General features: G+C 57.8%; 1 protein-coding gene across 1 annotated transcript; it reads left to right on the forward strand.

The window, feature by feature from the left end:
• The first annotated feature begins 972 nt into the window (after positions 1–972).
• Positions 973–16,815, forward strand: SLC2A10 (solute carrier family 2 member 10). The gene is given in 8 exon segments (XM_079127947.1): positions 973–1,362; positions 1,365–1,426; positions 1,429–1,510; positions 1,513–1,539; positions 9,064–10,347; positions 10,853–10,975; positions 12,445–12,580; positions 15,292–16,815. Coding segments are annotated over 8 exon segments (1,878 nt in total). The 5' UTR covers positions 973–1,277; the 3' UTR covers positions 15,371–16,815.
• The last annotated feature ends 1,117 nt before the right edge of the window (positions 16,816–17,932 follow it).

Below are 17,932 nucleotides of genomic sequence, written 5' to 3' on the forward strand. Positions count from 1 at the left end.
TCCTTAGCCTGGGCTTCCTCACAGCATGGCGAGAAGTTAAGACTTTTTACATGGAGGTTGAGGATGCCAGTGTCCCAGTGTCCCAGCCTCAGTAGTCACACGGTGCTGCTCTGCAAGCTACTGCTCAAAGCCCACCCAGATTTCAAGGGAGGGAACAAAGAATTTTGGGACCCTGTTGTCATTGTGCTCAGCTGATATTGTCAGAACCCCTGGTGCAGAGGGTCTTTTCCATGCTGTTTCTTTACCAAAATACCTGTGTCCATGGCACAAGGTCCCTGCTGGGAGAGTGCACTGTACCACCTGTAAGTTGGGGTTAGTGTGAGTTTGGCCACATGTACTGAGTCTGGAGAAGTCTGTGGCCACATGAGGGCTAAGCCTGTGTGTATGTTTTGACTGAGTGACAATTAGTGGCATTGTCCCCAGCCTGCCTCCTTTCCAGAACTCCAGGCTCATATCCAACTGCTCACCTATTTCCACATGGTTGCCCAACGCCACACAGCCTCAATCGGGCGATGCCTCAAGGCCACCCAGCTGCCGCCAAGCTCCGGGTCTCGGTTCCCAGCCTCCCTCTGCTCCACTTCAGTGCGGGGGTCCTCACGGAGTCTCTCTGATCTGCCAGCTTTCCTCTACCTGCTCTACCTGAGCCAAGCCAAGCTCACCTCACCTGGCAGCAGCCTCCTCGGGCTTCCTGACCCTGCCCGTGCTCCCCTGCTAGAGCTCCCCAGTTATCCTCCTGTCGCTCGGGATAAAATCCACATTCCCCACCCTCCCAAAGCCTAGACAGGTCAGGCCTTGCCAGTCCTCCGGAGGCTGGCCCTCCCTCCTCTCTGCCGGTCGGCATATGCCTGGTCTCACTTCAACATTTCTGCCTTTAGGGCGCCCCACCAGGACCCTCGGGTCTCAGCTCCGTCCCCTCCTCAGACAGACCCCGGCGCCGGCAGGCCCATCGCCCTGAGCAGCCTCAGTCAGTGGCTAGCATTTTCTGGTGGTCCAGTTCTTTCCTTGGCCTCCCTCACTGGAGCGCACGGCTCCTTCCGATCAGAAGATGGCCCGCCCCAGCCTGGCCAGCAGGGCACCGTGGCGGCGGGTGCTCAGATCTCAGTGCGGAATGGCTGGGTGGGTCTCCTGGCAGGAGTGTAGGAGCAGCTCAGTGGCGTGTGAGGGTCGCGGTCAGTGCAGGTGCCCGAGTGTGCAGGCTGGAAGGCCGTCCAGGGTGGACTGCAGTGCCTGGGGACTCTCCGGTTTGCAGGGAGGGCCTTCCCCGGGGACAACTTCCGATGGGGACGTGGGGAGGCCAGCGGGGGCGGTCCCCGGTCTGGCCCCGGCCGCGGGGCGGTCCCGGGCTCCCCTCCGTCCCGCCTCCAGCTGGGGGGCCTGGGCTGGGCGACGTGGCGGTGGCGCCGGGGGCGGGGAGGGCGGGCCGCGGGCCCAAAGCGAGCCGGAAAGTTTGTTGCGCGGCGGCGCCGGGGACTTGGGTCCCGGGGTCACGCGCCCGGCCCCCCGCGTCCCCAGCACGGCCGCGGAGTCCGATCGCCATGGGTAAGTCGCGATCTGGCTGCAGCGGGGAGCCGGGTCACCTCCCGGACTGTGCGCCTTGTCCCCGCACCTCCCCCACCCCGCGCGCCCCTCCGCCCTCCCGGCGGCCCCGACCCACCCGGTGTCGCCCCCGCGGTGGCCGGAGGCTGGGGACTGCACAGGGGCCTCGGCGCGCTGCCTTCCATCCTCCGGCCCGGGAATAAGTGGCCGGAGCTGCTTCTGCCTTGACACCGAGCGCCCACGGGCGGCCCTCCCCGACCACCTTGGTCCCAGCAGGCAACAACCCCCAGGCAGGAGAACCGTCCCTGTTCCGAAAATGGAGACATGGAGGTCCCGGAAGGAGACAGTCATTCATCAGTTTCCTGAGCACCACTGTGCCAGGCACTGCTCCGGGCCTGAGATCCTTCCCTCCCTGCCCTGGACATGACTCAGTGGAGAGAACCAAGAGCCCAGAACACACCTGGGGCAAGTAGGGAATTTCTTTGTCGCTAAGGGGGACTGATTCTGTCGCCCTCTCTGTATTCAGAAGGTTGGAGGTCCGTCGTTGTTCACTCTTTAGTGAGCATGTACTTTGTGCCAGGCGTAGGGCTGGGGATTCACAGGGAACGAAACAGACAAAGCGCTCTCTCTGGAGTGACCTTTGAGGAGCTGGATACATAAGGACATGAATAAGATGCGGTGGGACACAGAAAATGAGGCCTCCTCGGGGCCTTGGAGCCAAGATCCCGGAAGCAGGGCTGAGATTTGGAGAAGAGCTTCCAGGTGGCAGGAGCATCACAGGCCCTGAGGCAGGAAAGAGCCGGCGTGGCTCAGGCCACGTGTCAGGCGTGGACAAGGAGGGAGGGGTCGAAAGGATGTCAGAGGGGCAAGCGGGGGCCAGGTGGTGCAGGGCTTTGTGGGCCATGGAGAGGTCGGGATTTTATGGCAGATGGCATAGGAAGCTGGAGAAGGGTTTTAAGCTGAGGTGGGGAGGGGGTCGTGCATGAATTCTCTCTTAAAATCTCACTCCAGGTTTTTCAGTAGAGAATTACTGCAGCTAACACTGGCTCTGAGGTAGGCAGGCACTTGAGATAGGTATTGTATCATATGTAGATAGAGGAGGCTCAGAGAGGTTAAGTAAGTTGCCCAAGGTCACACAGCTATGGAGAAGAGAAGCTGGGATGGAACCCCAGCACCCTGGCTCCAGTTTGCATTCCTAACCACTGTACCCCAAGCCTCTCATGCACAGAGCAAAGGCGCAGCTGGCGACCAGCCACAGCTCTGACTTCAGAGTCCATCTCTTAACATCCGCTGCACGATGTTCCGAGTCCAAGGCCCAGAGATGTCAGGGCCCTCCTAGGACACTCGCCTTGGCTCTGGCCCCTTGCTCCTGCCCTCTTGTCCCTCATGCTAATTCAGCAGCTGTTTGTTGAGTGCCTACTATGGGCAGAGCCAGGCCTGGGTGAGCAGGTGTTCAAACTAATCACCAGCCGTCTCCACCCTCCCAGATTCCTAGCGTGCTCTGCTCTCTTCCGGGCAGGGTCGGGCGCTAGGCTCTGTCCACAGACTGGATCAGGACTGGGTTCCAGCCCCAGTGCCCTCAATTTGTCATGACCTGGGACAGTTTGTCACCTTCCCTGACCGACACATGGTCCCTTATAAGATGCTATTATTGGGGGGCGGCCATGAGAATGGTGTGAGGAAACCAAGTGCCCAGCTTTGCACGCGGTGCGTTAACCGAGCTCCTGTTCGTCTCTCTCAGCAGTGGGACGCTGGAGTCGCACTGCCCAAGTTCAGATCCCTGCTGTCACTTACGGGCTGTGTCCTCCTGGCCAATGATCTCACCTCTGTGCCTTGGTTGCTCCGTCTGTGGGATGGGAGTGACATTTTCGCCTGTGTCCTCGGGCTGGCGTGGGGAAGGGCAGCTCCCCTGCAGAGGGCGGGTACTGATGCACAATGAAGACGCTGGCGCCCGGGGGCTGTGGGCAGGTGGCAGGTGAGCAGGAGGTCCGCAGGCAGAGGCAGAGCAGCATGATGATGACAGGTGGTGACAGACGGTCCGGGTGTGTGGGAGAGGCTGGGGATGCTGGCTGGGACAAGGGGCAGGGGCCGGGCTGAGCAGTCAGGCCGGCCTGGGAAGGGCCGGTGTCACGCGGGAGTGTGGACTGACTGGCCACGTAGGCAGAGGGAGCGGGAAGCGTGAGGACCGAGGGGCCTTCCTGGCCCTCCCGATGGCCCCGACCCCAGGGACTCCTTCATGGCTCCTCAGGACTTTGCCCTTGGGTCCTCCTGAGAGCGGTCTCTGCTGTCCACCGTGTGCCCCTCGCCCCTGCTGTCTCTCCCACCCCCATCTCTGGGTGGCCCTTGTTCCCGGGTGATCTCGCAGCCCAGCTCGGCTTGGGAGCCCTGTGGTCCTGACCCGCCGCGTCCCAGAGGGAACGCATGCGCAGCTCTGTAGAGCCGGTGTGCGCCACCGCCCCCCAGGCCGTCTTGAGGCTGCACCTGGCGGGGGCGCTCTGGAGTGGCACCTGTCGGCATTGCTGGCTCATGTCGATTATTTTTGTGGTCCTCTTGCCACCATGACCCCGGTCTGACCCAAGGAGCGTGCGGCATTCGGCCTGGCCTTGGCCTTGGCCGGGCTCCCTTTGCCCTCAAACAGAGGCCAGGAAACGGCGGTCGATCCTGCCTCCGCCTCCCTTGCCTCCCCCTGGGGGAGTGAAGCCCGGGAACCAGGGAGGTGGGGCGAGGGGAGGTGAGGACATCGGGACCAGGCCTTGGATCCTCCAGGTCTTTTCCCTGGAGAACAGAAGGGCAGCACCACCTGGGATGGGGGCAGGGTGCAGGGGAGAAGGTGAGCAGAAGCCGGGGAGTCCTCCCCGTGAAGCTCCTCCCGCTGCACAAAAATTGCCCAACAGCGGAGGAGAGGCAGGAGCAGAGGCTGCTCAGGACAAGGCTGGGGCTCTGGCTCTCGGTGCAGGCCCGCTGTGTGACTTCTGACCTCAGGCAAGGCACTTGCGCCCTGGGGTGCCCAGTCAATCCACTCCTAGGGAATTCAGAGGCACCCCCAGAAGGTTGGGGAGAACTAAAGGAGGTCTTAAGCCTAGCAGTCAGGACAGCACCTGGTGCAGAGAACATGCTCAGTCACCCCGGCTGCAGGATTACTCCAGGTGCTTCCAGAAGAATATAAGTGCAAACATGTGCTTTAAAAATCACAGTACCCTGTGTGACAGTACTGTCCATATGGTAACCCCAGCCACGTGGCTTGTTTTTATAAGTAAATTAATTAAAATAAAACGTTAATTCCTCCATTATATTAGCCACCTTCCCTGTACTCAGGGTCCACATGTGGCTAGTCACCACCCTGTCCCGTAGATAGGCACAGAAGTTTCTCTCGCTGGAGAAAATTCTAGTAGACAGTACTGCTCTAAGAAGAAAGAAATAGGGCTGGGCTTGGTGGCACACACCTATAATCCCAGCATCCCAGCCACTCAGGAGGCTGAGGCAGGAGGGTTGCAAGTTCAAGGTCAGCTTCAGCAACTTGGCGAGACCCTGTCTCAAAAGTAAAAATAAAAAGGACTGGGGATGTGGCTCAGTGGTAATGTGACGGCAAAACCGGACCTGGCAGTGACATGAAATGACAGAACGTCATGGTAGAGACCCGGCCTGGGGAAGGGTCATTCCGCTGCCCTCTCGGCCTTTCTCCAGGAAGCCTCATTAGCCACGGGCCCTGCCTTCTGCGTGGTCAGTAACTGCCCGAGGAGTCTGACTGCTCCCTCCTGAACCGCAACAGGTGTCTGTGGAAAGAGCCGTTTCTCCTCTGTCTGTGAGCAGCTCTGTGTTAGAGACCCTGCACAGCCTCCAGCCGCAATGGTAGGACAGGTCTAAGATGACATCAAATAACCTATGAATACTGTGAGAAACCGTTTGGAGTTCCATTTTCCTCTGGGCCCGCAGGCGTGAAGTGAAGTTTGGTTTCTCCTCCTCTCCGGGTGCTGCTTGCGGGCAGGTGTTTCTCGACCAGTCTGTTTCCCGCAGCACAAAAGTGCCCCAGGTTCCAACCCTGCCACAAAAGTGGCAGGAGCAGGTGCAAGCGAATCCGTAACTGTAGTAAGTGTGCATTCACTCACCTTTCGAAGCAGAGACTCTCTTACTGAACTTGAACTTGAAAATTCAGCTTTATGCTGTTTCCACAAGAGACAGGTAACGGACCGGTTTGGATCTAACCTGTTGGGCGTTGGTGGTCGGAGACCACAGGGACCCCTGAGGCAGGGAGCTCCCTGTGTCCAGGCGGGTGCCTGGGCGAGCTGGCAAGGACAGATCTGTCCACTGCCTCAGCCCGGCGACAGGGCCCAGCCCCCGGCCCCTGCCTGCCACTCCTGTGCCCTGCCTGCCGGAGTTTCTCAGCCACACTCCCCAAAGCATCAGCTGTTCTTAGTTGTGTCCAAACCAACTCAAAGTTTAATGATCAACTATCCTGATTTTATTTCCCGTCTCATTCCCTCTGTTTTTATGTTCATTAATTCCTCTCGTCTGGGGGTTCCTTTCGCTCTAACTTTCCTAACTTCTTCATTCCAAGGCTGAATTCATTTATTTTCAGTTATTTTGGAGGTTCTGACAAAAAGTTCTAGTTTCCATAATTACCTCTTTTATCACCTCCCACCGTTTCTGTTATGTGGTCTTTTAATTCTCATTCAATTCCAAATAGGCAGTTATTTCCACTTGATTTCTTCGTCATGCTCAGTCGTTTAGATGTGTATTTTAAATTTCTACAGGTGTAATTAGAATTGGTGGTGTTTCAGTTTTTTTTTTTTTTTTTTTTTTCTTTCTTTTTGCCTCTGAATGAGAAATGCATGATTAACAAAAAGCTTGTCTGCTGAGCACAGTGGCTCACACCGGTAATCCCAGCAGCCAGGGAGGCTGAGGCAGGAAGATCCGAGTTTGAAGGCAGCCTCAGCAATTTAGTGAAGCCCTAAGCCTTAACCCACCCTGTCTCTAAATAAAAATTTTTAAAAATGGGCTGGAGGTGTGGCTTAGTGGTAAAGTGCCTCTGGGTTCAATCATCCCTGCTACCAAAAAAAAAACAAAAAACAAAACAAAACAAAACTTGTCTGTGGAGCCAGGAACCAGTCACCGCCTTGCTCTTTGGCAGCACAGGGTGAGAGAAGATCAGCATCCCCCTCCTGAGTCCCCAGCACCACCCTCTTTTGAAGGGGAGCAGGGGCGTTTTCTTACCCTCCTCTGGAAATGGGCGGAAGGAGCAGGTAGAAGTAGTGAGCCTGGTAATGCTCCCTGCGCTCGCTTCCTGGGTGCCAATAGCTTCTCTCCCCCCAGTTCTTCCAAGAGCCGCCAAGAAAGCGTTTATTATCCCCGGAACAGAGGACGCGCTGGAGGTCAGGGGAGACCACCTGCCCAGGGTCGCACGGAGCAAGCGGCCCAGGTCAGCGGTCACTGGGACGTTCCCGGAACTTTCCACCCTGTGTAACGCCGGCTGCCCTCGGGCTCTGGAAGCAGGCTGTGCCCTGTTCCCATTTTACACACTGGCAAACTGAGACCGAGGCCAGAAGGAACGGGGCTCCCGGCAGCTGCGCAGGGCAGACGACGTGGGCCCACGGCGGGAGGCTTGGACCGTCCTCAACAGCGCGCCTGATGCTGGAGTCGTGGGGCCGCCAGGAGGAGGCAGATGACCAGAGACGAACCCACAAGACAGGAGCCTCCGCGGCTCCCACTCCTTCGGGGCTGGTTCGACCACGCAGCCGGGAGAGGACGCCGCGCCTCGGGGTTGTGCAGGAGAGCTCGTCCGTCCTGTTCACTTTTCATCTTAGTCCATTTGGACATAATTTCACTTAGGACCACACCCCCACAATTTAAAATGAAGACTCAGACTCGTCCTGCAGTTCAGGGCTCCCTGATGAGGGCTGGCTGGCGCCCGCCCTCCTGATTGGCACTGGGTGTCTTAGTCTTTGTTTTGTTTTGCGGTGCTGGGGGTTGAACCCGGGCGCTCACCACAGAGCCACGCCCCCAGCCCTATTTTGTTTCCTTTTTTTTAAATTTTAAAACCGGGCCTCCCTAAGTTGCCCAGTCTAACCTTGAACCTGCGTTCTCCTGCCTCGGCCTCCGTAATGGCTGGGATTACAGACGTGCATCGCCCCCGCCCCCGCCCCGCTGTTTTTCATATTCACTTACCACACACTAAGAATCCTCTATTGGAGCTGGTGCTGTGGCACAACCTGTAGTTCCAGCTACTCAGGAGGCTGAGGCCGGAGGATGGCAAGTTGGAGGTCAGCCGGGGCAACTTAGCAAGACTCTGCCAAAATTTTTTTTTAAATCTTTATTTTACCTTAAAGGAGAAAAAAAGTTTGAATTATTTAGTGTACTACTGTTTTTTTAAAATGGACATCAAAGCAGATCTTTTATCAGTGTGTCATGAACTCTGGAATCTTTCCCTGATATCTCATGCAGTGTCCCTTCCTCATTACTATGTCTATTAAAATGACTTGGGAGCCCGACAAATAAAAAAATTTTGGTTTTTTATTGACAAATAAAGAAAGAAGAGGTGAATGGACATTGAGTGAGCTACACCCACCATCTGCCCAGGACAGCAAGAGTAATCTCTTTCAAAAATTAGAACTAGGTCGTCTCACTCCCAGCTCAAGACATCAGAGGCTTCCATCCACCGAGAAGGAAACTGTTACTGTCCTGGTGACCCACAAAGCCCAAGGGGTCTGGCCCCTGCCTCCTCCCCGCCTCCCCTCCTCTGCCATCTCTCACTCGCTGGCCTCATCCACTCTCCTCCTCACTGATTAGTACAGTGACCAAAGCATTCTCTAACCATGACAGCTTTGCCTCTTACTTGCTGTGTGACTGTAAGAAAGTTGCTTGACCTCTCTGCACCCTGGAGGATGATGCTAATGATACACTGAGAATAACATGCACACAGCTCTTGAAACAGGGTTTGGCATTTAGTAAATGTTGTGTGTAAGTATGAGCTACACATACCTCAAGGCCTCCCCCCGGCACCGTGTTCCCTCTGTCCCGTCTGCTCTTTGCCACATTTTCCCCATGGCCTCCACTCCCCCTTTACTTGGATCTCTGCTCAAATGACCCCTCCTCTGAGAGGACTTAGCTGACTACTTAAATCGATGCTCCTCAGCACCCCCAAGTGTGTGTCCCTGCACTGTCATTCCATGGCACTGTCCACACCTGAAGGCATATTACGTGCTATCGTCTGCCTATTTCTGCCAGCACGTCAGGTCCTTGGAGACACCACTGACGGCCAGCCTCAGGGACACAGCCTGGCATGTAGCTGTGGATGGAGAGAGAGATGCGTGGGTGGATGGCACAGAGGAAATGGATAGGAAGATGGGTGGAGGGACAGGTGGATTTGTGGGTGGGTGGGTCAGTCAGTCCACAGGTGCTCGGGTGGATTAAGGGGTCGATAAATGGACAGACGGACGATGGGATAAATGGCTGGAGGGCAGATGGGTGGAGGGGCGTAGGACACGGGCGCTTGGCCAGGAAACATCCTGAGCTCCTTCACTTGTCTTCCAGGCCGGCCCCCTCCCGCGCTGCCCCTGTGCGCCTGTGTGTCCTTGCTGGGCGGCCTGACCTTTGGCTACGAACTGGCTGTCATATCAGGTGCACTGCTGCCCCTGCAGAGTGACTTTGGGCTCAGCTGCTCAGAGCAGGAACTTCTGGTGGGCAGCCTGCTCCTGGGGGCTCTGCTGGCCTCCCTGGCGGGGGGCATCCTCATTGACCGCTGCGGCAGGAAACGCGCCATCCTGGGGAGCAACCTGGTGCTGCTGGCGGGCAGCCTGAGCCTGGGCCTGGCAGGCTCCCTGCCCTGGCTGGTGCTGGGCCGCGCAGCCGTCGGCTCTGCCATCTCCCTGTCCTCCATGGCCTGCTGCATCTACGTGTCCGAGCTAGTGGGGCCTCGGCGGAGGGGAGTGCTGGTGTCCCTCTATGAGGTGGGCATCACCGTGGGCATCCTGCTGTCCTATGCCGTCAACTATGCTCTGGCCAGTGCCCCTGGGGGATGGCGGCACATGTTCGGCTGGGCCGTGGCGCCCGCCCTTCTGCAGAACCTGGCCCTCCTCTTCCTCCCTGCTGCTGCGGATGAGACGGCCAGCCACAAGGACCTCATCCCGCTCCAGGGGGGTGCGGCCTCCAAGCCAGGCCTGGAGAGGCCACGCTACACCTTTCTGGACCTCTTCAGGGCCCGGGACAACATGCGAGGCCGCAGCGCGGTGGGGCTGGGGCTGGTCCTCTTCCAGCAGCTGACGGGGCAGCCCAACGTGCTGTGCTACGCCTCCACCATCTTCCACTCGGTTGGCTTCCGCGGGGGAGCCTCCGCTGTTCTGGCCTCCGTGGGGCTCGGGGCAGTGAAGGTGGCGGCGACCTTGACTGCCATGGGGCTGGTGGACCGCGTGGGCCGCAGGGCCCTGCTGCTGGCTGGCTGTGCCCTCATGGCGCTGTCGGTCAGTGGCATAGGCCTCGTCAGCTTTGCGGTGCCCATGGACTCTGGTCCCAGCTGCCTGGCCATGCCCAACGCCACTGGGCAGGCTGGCCTCCCTGGAGGCTCTGTTCTGCTAAAGGACTCATCTCCAACTCCAATGCCGAGAACCTGGGGGGACCAATGGGAGCCCGTCTTGTCAACGCCTAAGAAAACCAAGTCCCATCCAGGACGCAAACATGCCACTGCCCCTCCCCCGTCAGCCCTGAGCACCTCCCCCACAGTGACCCCCAGTCAGGCTCCAGAGCCTGCCCTGCTGCGCTGGGCTGCCCTGATCTGCCTGATGGCCTTTGTGAGCGCCTTCTCCTTCGGGTTTGGCCCAGGTAAGTGCTGTTTTCTTGCAGGTCAACCTGGAGCCACGCAGCAGGCAGTGAGGCCCTGTCTGCCTAAGGGGCTCTGGAGGCATGTGGCCTGAAGGGTCGGGGCCCCTCCTCCCAGGGCCAGGGCCTAACTTTATGTTAATATGTATTTTTAAGGTTTTCATATTAAGCTTCAGGCCTTGTAAAACTTGGCTCTGTCCCTGGATGGCTCAAGCCGCAGGGTTTACTTGAAAAGAATTTAATGAGTAGGATAGAAACGGATCATCCCGGTTCACCCCGCGGTTGTCGCCTTGGTACTGAAGGTCTGTGTCCCAAGAAGCCCCTGGGTCCTGGGCACACAGGCACTGTGGCCACCCTAAAGCCATTCTGGCACTGGCGTGGGGTGCAGATGGGGAGGGCTTGGCGCCAGGAGCCTGGCGTTCTGCTTGACTCTGGCCGGGGGGCGCCTACTTGGCCTGCTGGTGCTGCCCCAGCCTCAGCCCAGGGGCCCTCCTGCTCTCCCGTCTAGTGACCTGGCTAGTCCTCAGCGAGATCTACCCTGTGGAGGTCCGAGGGAGAGCCTTCGCCTTCTGCAACAGCTTCAACTGGGCCACCAACCTCTTCATCAGCCTCTCCTTCCTCGATCTCATCGGTAAGTCCTCCGGCCTGATCCCTCAGCCCAGTTCCTAGATGCAGGGCAGTTCCCACCAGACTGGGCCAAAGCACCCCTATCCGTTGGGTTGTAAGGGACAGAAAACCATCCAGTGTGGCCCAGCTTATTAGCTAAAGGGCGACATTTGTCTTAAGTCACTGAAAACAAGGAGGAGAGCTGATCCCAAGGCACCAACACAATGCCCGCTGTCCTTCCCTCCCTGTCCGCTCTGCCTGCCACCCGTGGGCTTCCTTCCCAGGCAGGCCCCTGCTCGTGGTGCAACGACGGCCGCCAGCAGGCTTTTAGCTTGGCAGTCCCAGGAAGAGAGACCTTTCCCATTGGTTCCTGCCCCAGTTCTGGACCGACCCTCATTGGCTCAGCAAGATCACGTGCCCATCCCCGAGCCAATCGCCGAGGCCGTTTGAATGCCAGGGCTCCTCCCCTCCGGCCCCCAAGACACAGTCCTGAAAGCTCGCTCTCCGCTACCTGGGGCCAGGTGTTTCCTCCCCAGAGGCACAGCCAGCTCCGGAGCTGCGGGACGCACCGCTGGCAGGAGCCACTCACCGTGACGTCTCCCAGACCAATCGAGGGCCTCCAGGCTCCTCCTGCCTCTTCTCCGGGCAGCTGCCTGTGCGGAGTGACTGAGGCGGAGGAGGAGGGAGCGCTTTTTTTTTTTTTTTTTTTTTTTTTGAGAATGTGGCCTGCCATTATCATCCCCATTTAACAGAAGGGGACAGGTGCTTCCGAGCCCATCTGGGTCCTCAGAAGACTGGAGCCCAGCCAATGCGCTCCCTCTGGAGGGCAGGTCCAGCGCTCAGGGCGCCGCCTAGCAGGAGGACAGGGCGTCCAGGGTCCCGTCCTTCATGGCCTCCTCTTTCTGACCGGGGCCACCTGGCTTTCAGGGACTCCAGGTCATCCTGGTCATTGACCTGGGGACCCCGCCCCCACCCGAGGCTCCAGGAAGGGAGGGGCTCGCGTGCTGAGTCCCCTCCCCGGGGCAGAGCGGTGGCCTCTGCCTTCTCTCCCCAGTCGTCAGACAGGCCAAATGAGCTGCAGCTCACTTTCCCGATCGCTTCTCCGTGCTCTTCATGGGGTTTCCGAGCACGAGTTCTGGACCGGGTTTGGCCAGGCCGTTTCCTGCAGAGCTGGAGGTCACTCCTCCAGTGTAGGGGGTCCAGTTCTGAGCGTGGGCAGGTGGCACCGGAGTGAGTGGTCCCTCCCCTACATGCCCATGGAGCCCAGCTGTGCTGTGGACAGGTGCCAGGCTGCCTCTGAGACAACCAGTCAGATTCTTGCTTTCAGGTATTAACCTGACGGCCTGCTGGCCATTCTGCGAAACCCCCACCCAGAGGCTTTGCTTTGGGTGAACTGACTTTCAGTGCTGGCCCTGGAACACTTGGGTAGCCTAGGCTGTGGGGCCAGAGTGCTTGGCTCCCGGCCCAGACTTCCACCCACCCTCCTGTCCCCAGGTGCCATCGGCCTGTCCTGGACCTTCCTGCTCTATGGACTGACAGCTGTCCTCGGCCTGGGCTTCATCTATTTAGTTGTTCCGGAAACCAAAGGCCAGTCATTGGCAGAGATAGACCAGCAGTTCCAGAACAGTCGGTACGTGGTGGACAGGGCAGGTCTGGGGAAAGGGCTGCCTCCAGCCAGGGCTCAGTGCCCAGGACAGAAGTCAGAACAGTGGAATCTTAAAACCAAAGAATCTTAGAGTCTCGGAGTCATTGAGAAACCAAACAAGGTAACTGTGACCTTTAAAAATTGCTAGTGGGCTCTGTCCATTCATCCAGCAGATATCATGAAGTCGTGCCAGGCAGTGTTGGGAGTTGTGGCTGAGATTAGGAACGATAAGATCCTTGGCCTCCTGGAGCTTGCGCTGGAGTGGGGGAAGGGGGCGGAAAGGGATCGAGCCAACAAATGCATCAACAGGCGTGTTCTAGCTGGCCATGTGTAACTGGAAGAAACTGGAACAGGACATGTTTTGCCACGGGGCCAGGTTGGATGAGAGGAGGACAGAGGGGGCAGAGGCAATGGCCAAATTTGCGTGGTAGGTCAGAGGGAAGACCTCTCTGAGGAGGTACAATTTCAGTTAGAAGGAGGCTTTCAAGTAAGGTGAGGGGAGGAGCTTTCCAGGAGGAGGGAATGGCAAGTGCAAAGGCCCTGGAGTGGGAGCATACCTGGCCCATGTAAGGAGCTAGGAAGCCAGTATGGCTAGAGCAGAGGGAGGGAGGGAGGATGGGGAGAAGATCAGACCAGCCAGATGGGAGGAGCCAGGTCGAGGAAGATCCGTAGATCATAAAGGAGAGTTCAGAACCTTAGCACCATGGAACCCTAGGCTGTTCAACAGAAGAGTAGAAATGGAGCACTGGAAGGTGTGCCACTGTCCCACGTGAGCTTGGCAGCATCCCTGGTTCCCTGTGTGGTACAGGGCTGGAGTCACCAGCTGCTGGCTGCTCACTGTGTTTCTGGGAGGCCATGGAAGATTGTTGGAAATCATTCCGAATTAGAACCAGCTTCTCTGGAACTGCCTGCCAAGCCCCACCCCAGCTGGCTTCTGAAACCATGGACACAGGACGACTGATAACCTGGTCCCCCAGCCCAGAGTGCTGTCCGCTAGCTGCACACCCCAGGTTGTTGGATGACACACGCTTCCTGACGCTGTGTTAGTCAGGAAGTATCTTCAGCTGCTTAGAACAGTCCCAGTGGTGTGTGCGTGTGTGTGTTGTCCAGGACAGAGGTGACAGCTGTGCTCCGTGAGGCCACCCAGGGTCCCAGGCTCCTCTCGTTGCTCTGCCATCTCTCCAGCGTCACCTTCCTGGTCCAAGGTGGCGCAGCACCACATTCCTGCGGGCAGAGAGCACACTCCTCAAGGTCATGGCCGTCCACATCCCCTTGGAAAGAACGGGACAACGCCTGAGCAGCCATATGTCCAACTAAAAACCAAGTGTCCCATGACTAGACAGCTGCACACAATTTCTGACAAACTGGTTTTCTCGGGAGGAAATTCCAGACCACCTTCTGGAACAAAGAGGGGAGGAGGCAGAGAAGTGGGTTGGAAGCCAGCTCCAGGTTAGCGCAGGATGTGGCTGCAGCTGGGCGCAGGGTCAGGCTGGGGCTGGGGGCTCAGGGACACATGGAGCCAGCCCTTAAGGACAGGCAGGGGCTGCCACAGCTCTGGAAGACAGAGTTGGGGATGTTGGTGGAGCTCAGAGGCGAGTCTGTGCTTCACCACCCTGGTCTCTAGTTCAGAGGACCCTGATATCAGAGCCACAGAGAGGGAGACACTCCACCACCGGGGGCACGGGGCCAGGGCAGCTCCAGGAGCAAACCCAAAGATTGGCACCGACTATTTTTAGCTTCTGTTGCCCTTGGAATATTCCCATTCCCAGGAGAAAGTCTGATTGGCCAAACCTGACTTATGTGCCCGCCCCCTAACCTCCCAACTCAGTCAGGATAGGGCAGGGCTCCTTGATTGGCAGTCCTCCGAGACCACCTGCAGCCGAGGCCACCGTTACCCCAGGAATGGGAGTGGATGCGGAGGAGCCAACACCCGCTTCTAGAGGGGCTGCGGGCCAGGATCTCAGCCTCAGACACGCTTGCTGGAAGTGGTGACCTTCCATGGATTCGGAAGAGGCCTTCTTTATGCCCCGGAGAGCTAATCTCAAAGGAAGTGCCCCGCGTCCTGCTTTATCCCGGGCACCCAGGAGTCCTTCAGCCTGAGTGCCAGTTAGGGAGCCAGGCTCTGGAGCAGACGCAGGGACAGACCCGGGACCAGGACAAGACCCTGTGTCTGTACCTAGAGGGCACTCACATTTTATTGTAGAGGGGAGAAAGTGGCTCTGAACCCGAGAAGCGCACGGAGATCATTTCAGAGTAGCATTTATGCCGTGGCCTGAGCAACCCGCTTAGCCCACCAGAAAGGACCACCGATGCCGGAGGGGTGCTGCTCCGCTGGCGAGGGCGCAAGTGTCCAGGGGCGTGTCCGCGGTGCCAGTGCCTCGTGAGTTCTCCATGACATTTTGGGGTATCTGTTGACTTCACTGCTCTTCTCAGGGCCTTGAGCAGCCCCGGGACATCACGGGCCATCAATAAACACCTCTTGGATGTCAGGAGGGTCTCCTAGGCAGGGCAGTGACAGGATCTGGCTCTTGTGTTTAGAGAGGTCTCCCTGGCTGTGAGGAGCAAGGGTGGACCCAGGCAAGCTAGAGGGAGCCGTGGCTGCCAGGTGAGAGAAGAGGGAATTGCCCGCACAGCCGAGGGTGGATGGGAGACCCCAGGCCTGCTACCCTTTCACCTTCTCCTTCTCTTTCTGACAGGTTCGCCCTGTGCTTTGGCCACCGGCAGAACTCGGCTGGCATCCAGTACAGCCGCATAGGTGTCCCTGTGGCCTCCTGAGGAGTCCCTCTGCCTGGAACATGCTGGAGCATTGACTTCGGCTGGGCCCCAGAGCTCAAGTTGCAGGTGGTCCTTGGAGAGTCACCCCAGCCCCAGAGGAGGTCGTTTTTGTTGAAGTGACAGACGAAAGTCTGAGAACCCAGACTCGTCATTCTGAGCGTAGGACCCCGAGGGCCCGGAGGACCTGCCTCTGCTTCCTCATCCACACTTTGCAATGAGAACGTTTTGGGGAGTCTTGGTTGCGCTCTGGGCCGTTTCAGATGATCTCCGGGGTGCCAGTCCTGGCAGGAAGTGTTTTCTGGAATCGCCCCTACATCCAGCTGAGGAGTCCATCATCTCCGTTCTCTTTCCACCTGCCTGGGACTTGGGCAAGGGGAACGCCACCTGTGGGCGCCCACGTCTCAGTGTCCTTGACCCCTCTGACCCTCTAGCCCTGGATGTTCATCCTTCACCGACAACCCTGCCTATTTTACAGGAGGCCTGTCCCGCTCGGTGGTTTCAGAGATGTGCCCATGACCGTGGTCTCTGTGTCCCCACACATGCAGTGGGACGCCTGGACCAAATTGATCTTGCAACCTCTTCTGACACCAGTGGGCTGGATTCTAACAGCTGGTCGCACATCAGATTCCGGCCCGGGCTCTGCCCCCATGGAGCTGGCTCTCGCTCTGGGGGATGCACGTTTTAGTCAGCAGAAAGGTAGACGGGATTCCACAGCTGTGCACACAGAAATCCAAGAGTCAGCCCAGGGCCATTTCTAGGGTGGCACAGGAGGCTCTCCAGGAAGGACAGGGTTTGGGGCCCACGGACCGGATGTCGGTGGGTGTGGCCTCCGCTCAGGCAGCTATTGACCTTGAGTATAACAATTCAGCTCTCTTAAGCCTCAATTTCCTCATCTGTAAAATGGGGGCAGTGTGCCCTAGGGGTTTATTCAACCTCTGTCTCCCTCGGGAGGGTCTCTGGTGGGCCCCGTTCAGCCAGCCACAGCCTGTGGAACTTCTGCTACCCAGGGCCCCTCCTTGGGTGCGTTGTCAAGGGCTGGGTTTCAGGGATAGGTCAGATGAGATGAGCAGGTAGCCAAGGCCAGAGGTCACTTAGGGAGGGACCGACTGGGCAGTTCCCAGATGCTGGGGAGCACAGGGACCTGAAGCAGACCTGAGGTGCTGGTGTCCTTCATCCATACTGGGCGTGGGTGCCCACGTGGCCCCAGGACCCTGGCCCACGAGTTCTCCTCTCTTCTCTGTTTCCCTTATATCCAGTGCTGTGCCACAGCTGGCTGGTTAATCTAACAATATTTTGTTAAATTGTCAAGAGTTTTGCAAACTGGTCTTTTGTAAAAATAAAACAAAATAGAAAACATTGTGTGATCAAAAATCATTGTTGAAAATAAATTATTTGAACTTATAAGCAAATCATATTAAAAAGCAGAGGTCAATAGTATTCAAAACCCATCACCTCCTGATTACCTTGGGACATTTTATTGCATGTGAGTCTGATAGGGATGGAGGGGAGAGGGGATGTGGGGGAGGGGAGGGGGGAGTCCTGACGTTCCTTCACGAGTCTGCACCCTCTGCCGTCTCACTCGGTGCTTATACTGGCCCTGGGAGTGGATTTGCATCACAGAGACCAGGGCTCAGGTTTGGGTGATTTTGTAGAGCAAAGTGCTGCTGGGCACCTTCACATGGGGTGCTCTCTGTGGAGGATGCACCTCCTCGGATGCCATGGCTCACTCTGGTCCTTCAGGCACATCCTGGCTCAGATGCCACCTCTTCAAGGAGGCTGTCCCAAAGGTCTGCCTCTGGCCCCGCCCCCTCCTGTGGCCCCTCCTCTTGCCAGGCATCACTAGCTGACCTATCTATCATCTGCCTACTTCCCTCCCTCCCCCTCTACGTCCTCTCTTCCCTCCATCCCTCCCTCTGTCTGTCTGCCCTTCCTTCAATTCCTTGTTCCCTCTCCCTCCTTTCTTCTTGTTGATGTCACCAGAACAGCTCCCTGAGGAAGGGGACCTCGTCTTGCTCACTGCTTTGCCCCCAGGTCTAGAACAGTGCCTGGATGTAATGGACAAGAAATACACCTCGGAGAGGGAAATAAATGGAGATATTGGCTTTTCAAACACATTAAGTGGAAAAGTACACCTGAAGAAAAGCGACCCATTTGTAGCCTACGTCACACAACTGGCAAATGACCAGGAGGTCCTGCGGGCTGTGCCCACATTGTGGCAGTAAGACTGGGGTTTGGAAGCGACCCTGGGGCTGCAGGAGGAGGAGGACTTCCCTGCCCGCACCCTGCAGGTGGGTGCGCAGACCCTGCTCCCTTCTGGTTGGTCCTGAGACTGAAGAGTGGCTGGTCTGGTCCCCGGGGCCTGAGCTTGGTGGACTGGAGGAAGGTCGGGCGACGGGAGTGGGGTGGAGAGACAGAAGGGAGGGAGAGGCCAGCAGGGCCTGACCACGACCACGAGGTGTCCCCCACCGCAGGGCGTGCAGATTTCATTCGAAACGCGCTCGAGGCAACCCGAGGCTTAGCGCTCCGGTGGCTTCAGTCGCCTGATCATTGCGGTCAAGCCAA

The sequence above is a fragment of the Sciurus vulgaris genome (assembly GCF_902686455.1).
Source record: "Sciurus vulgaris genome assembly, chromosome: 2".
NCBI classification, from domain to species: Eukaryota; Metazoa; Chordata; class Mammalia; order Rodentia; family Sciuridae; genus Sciurus; species Sciurus vulgaris.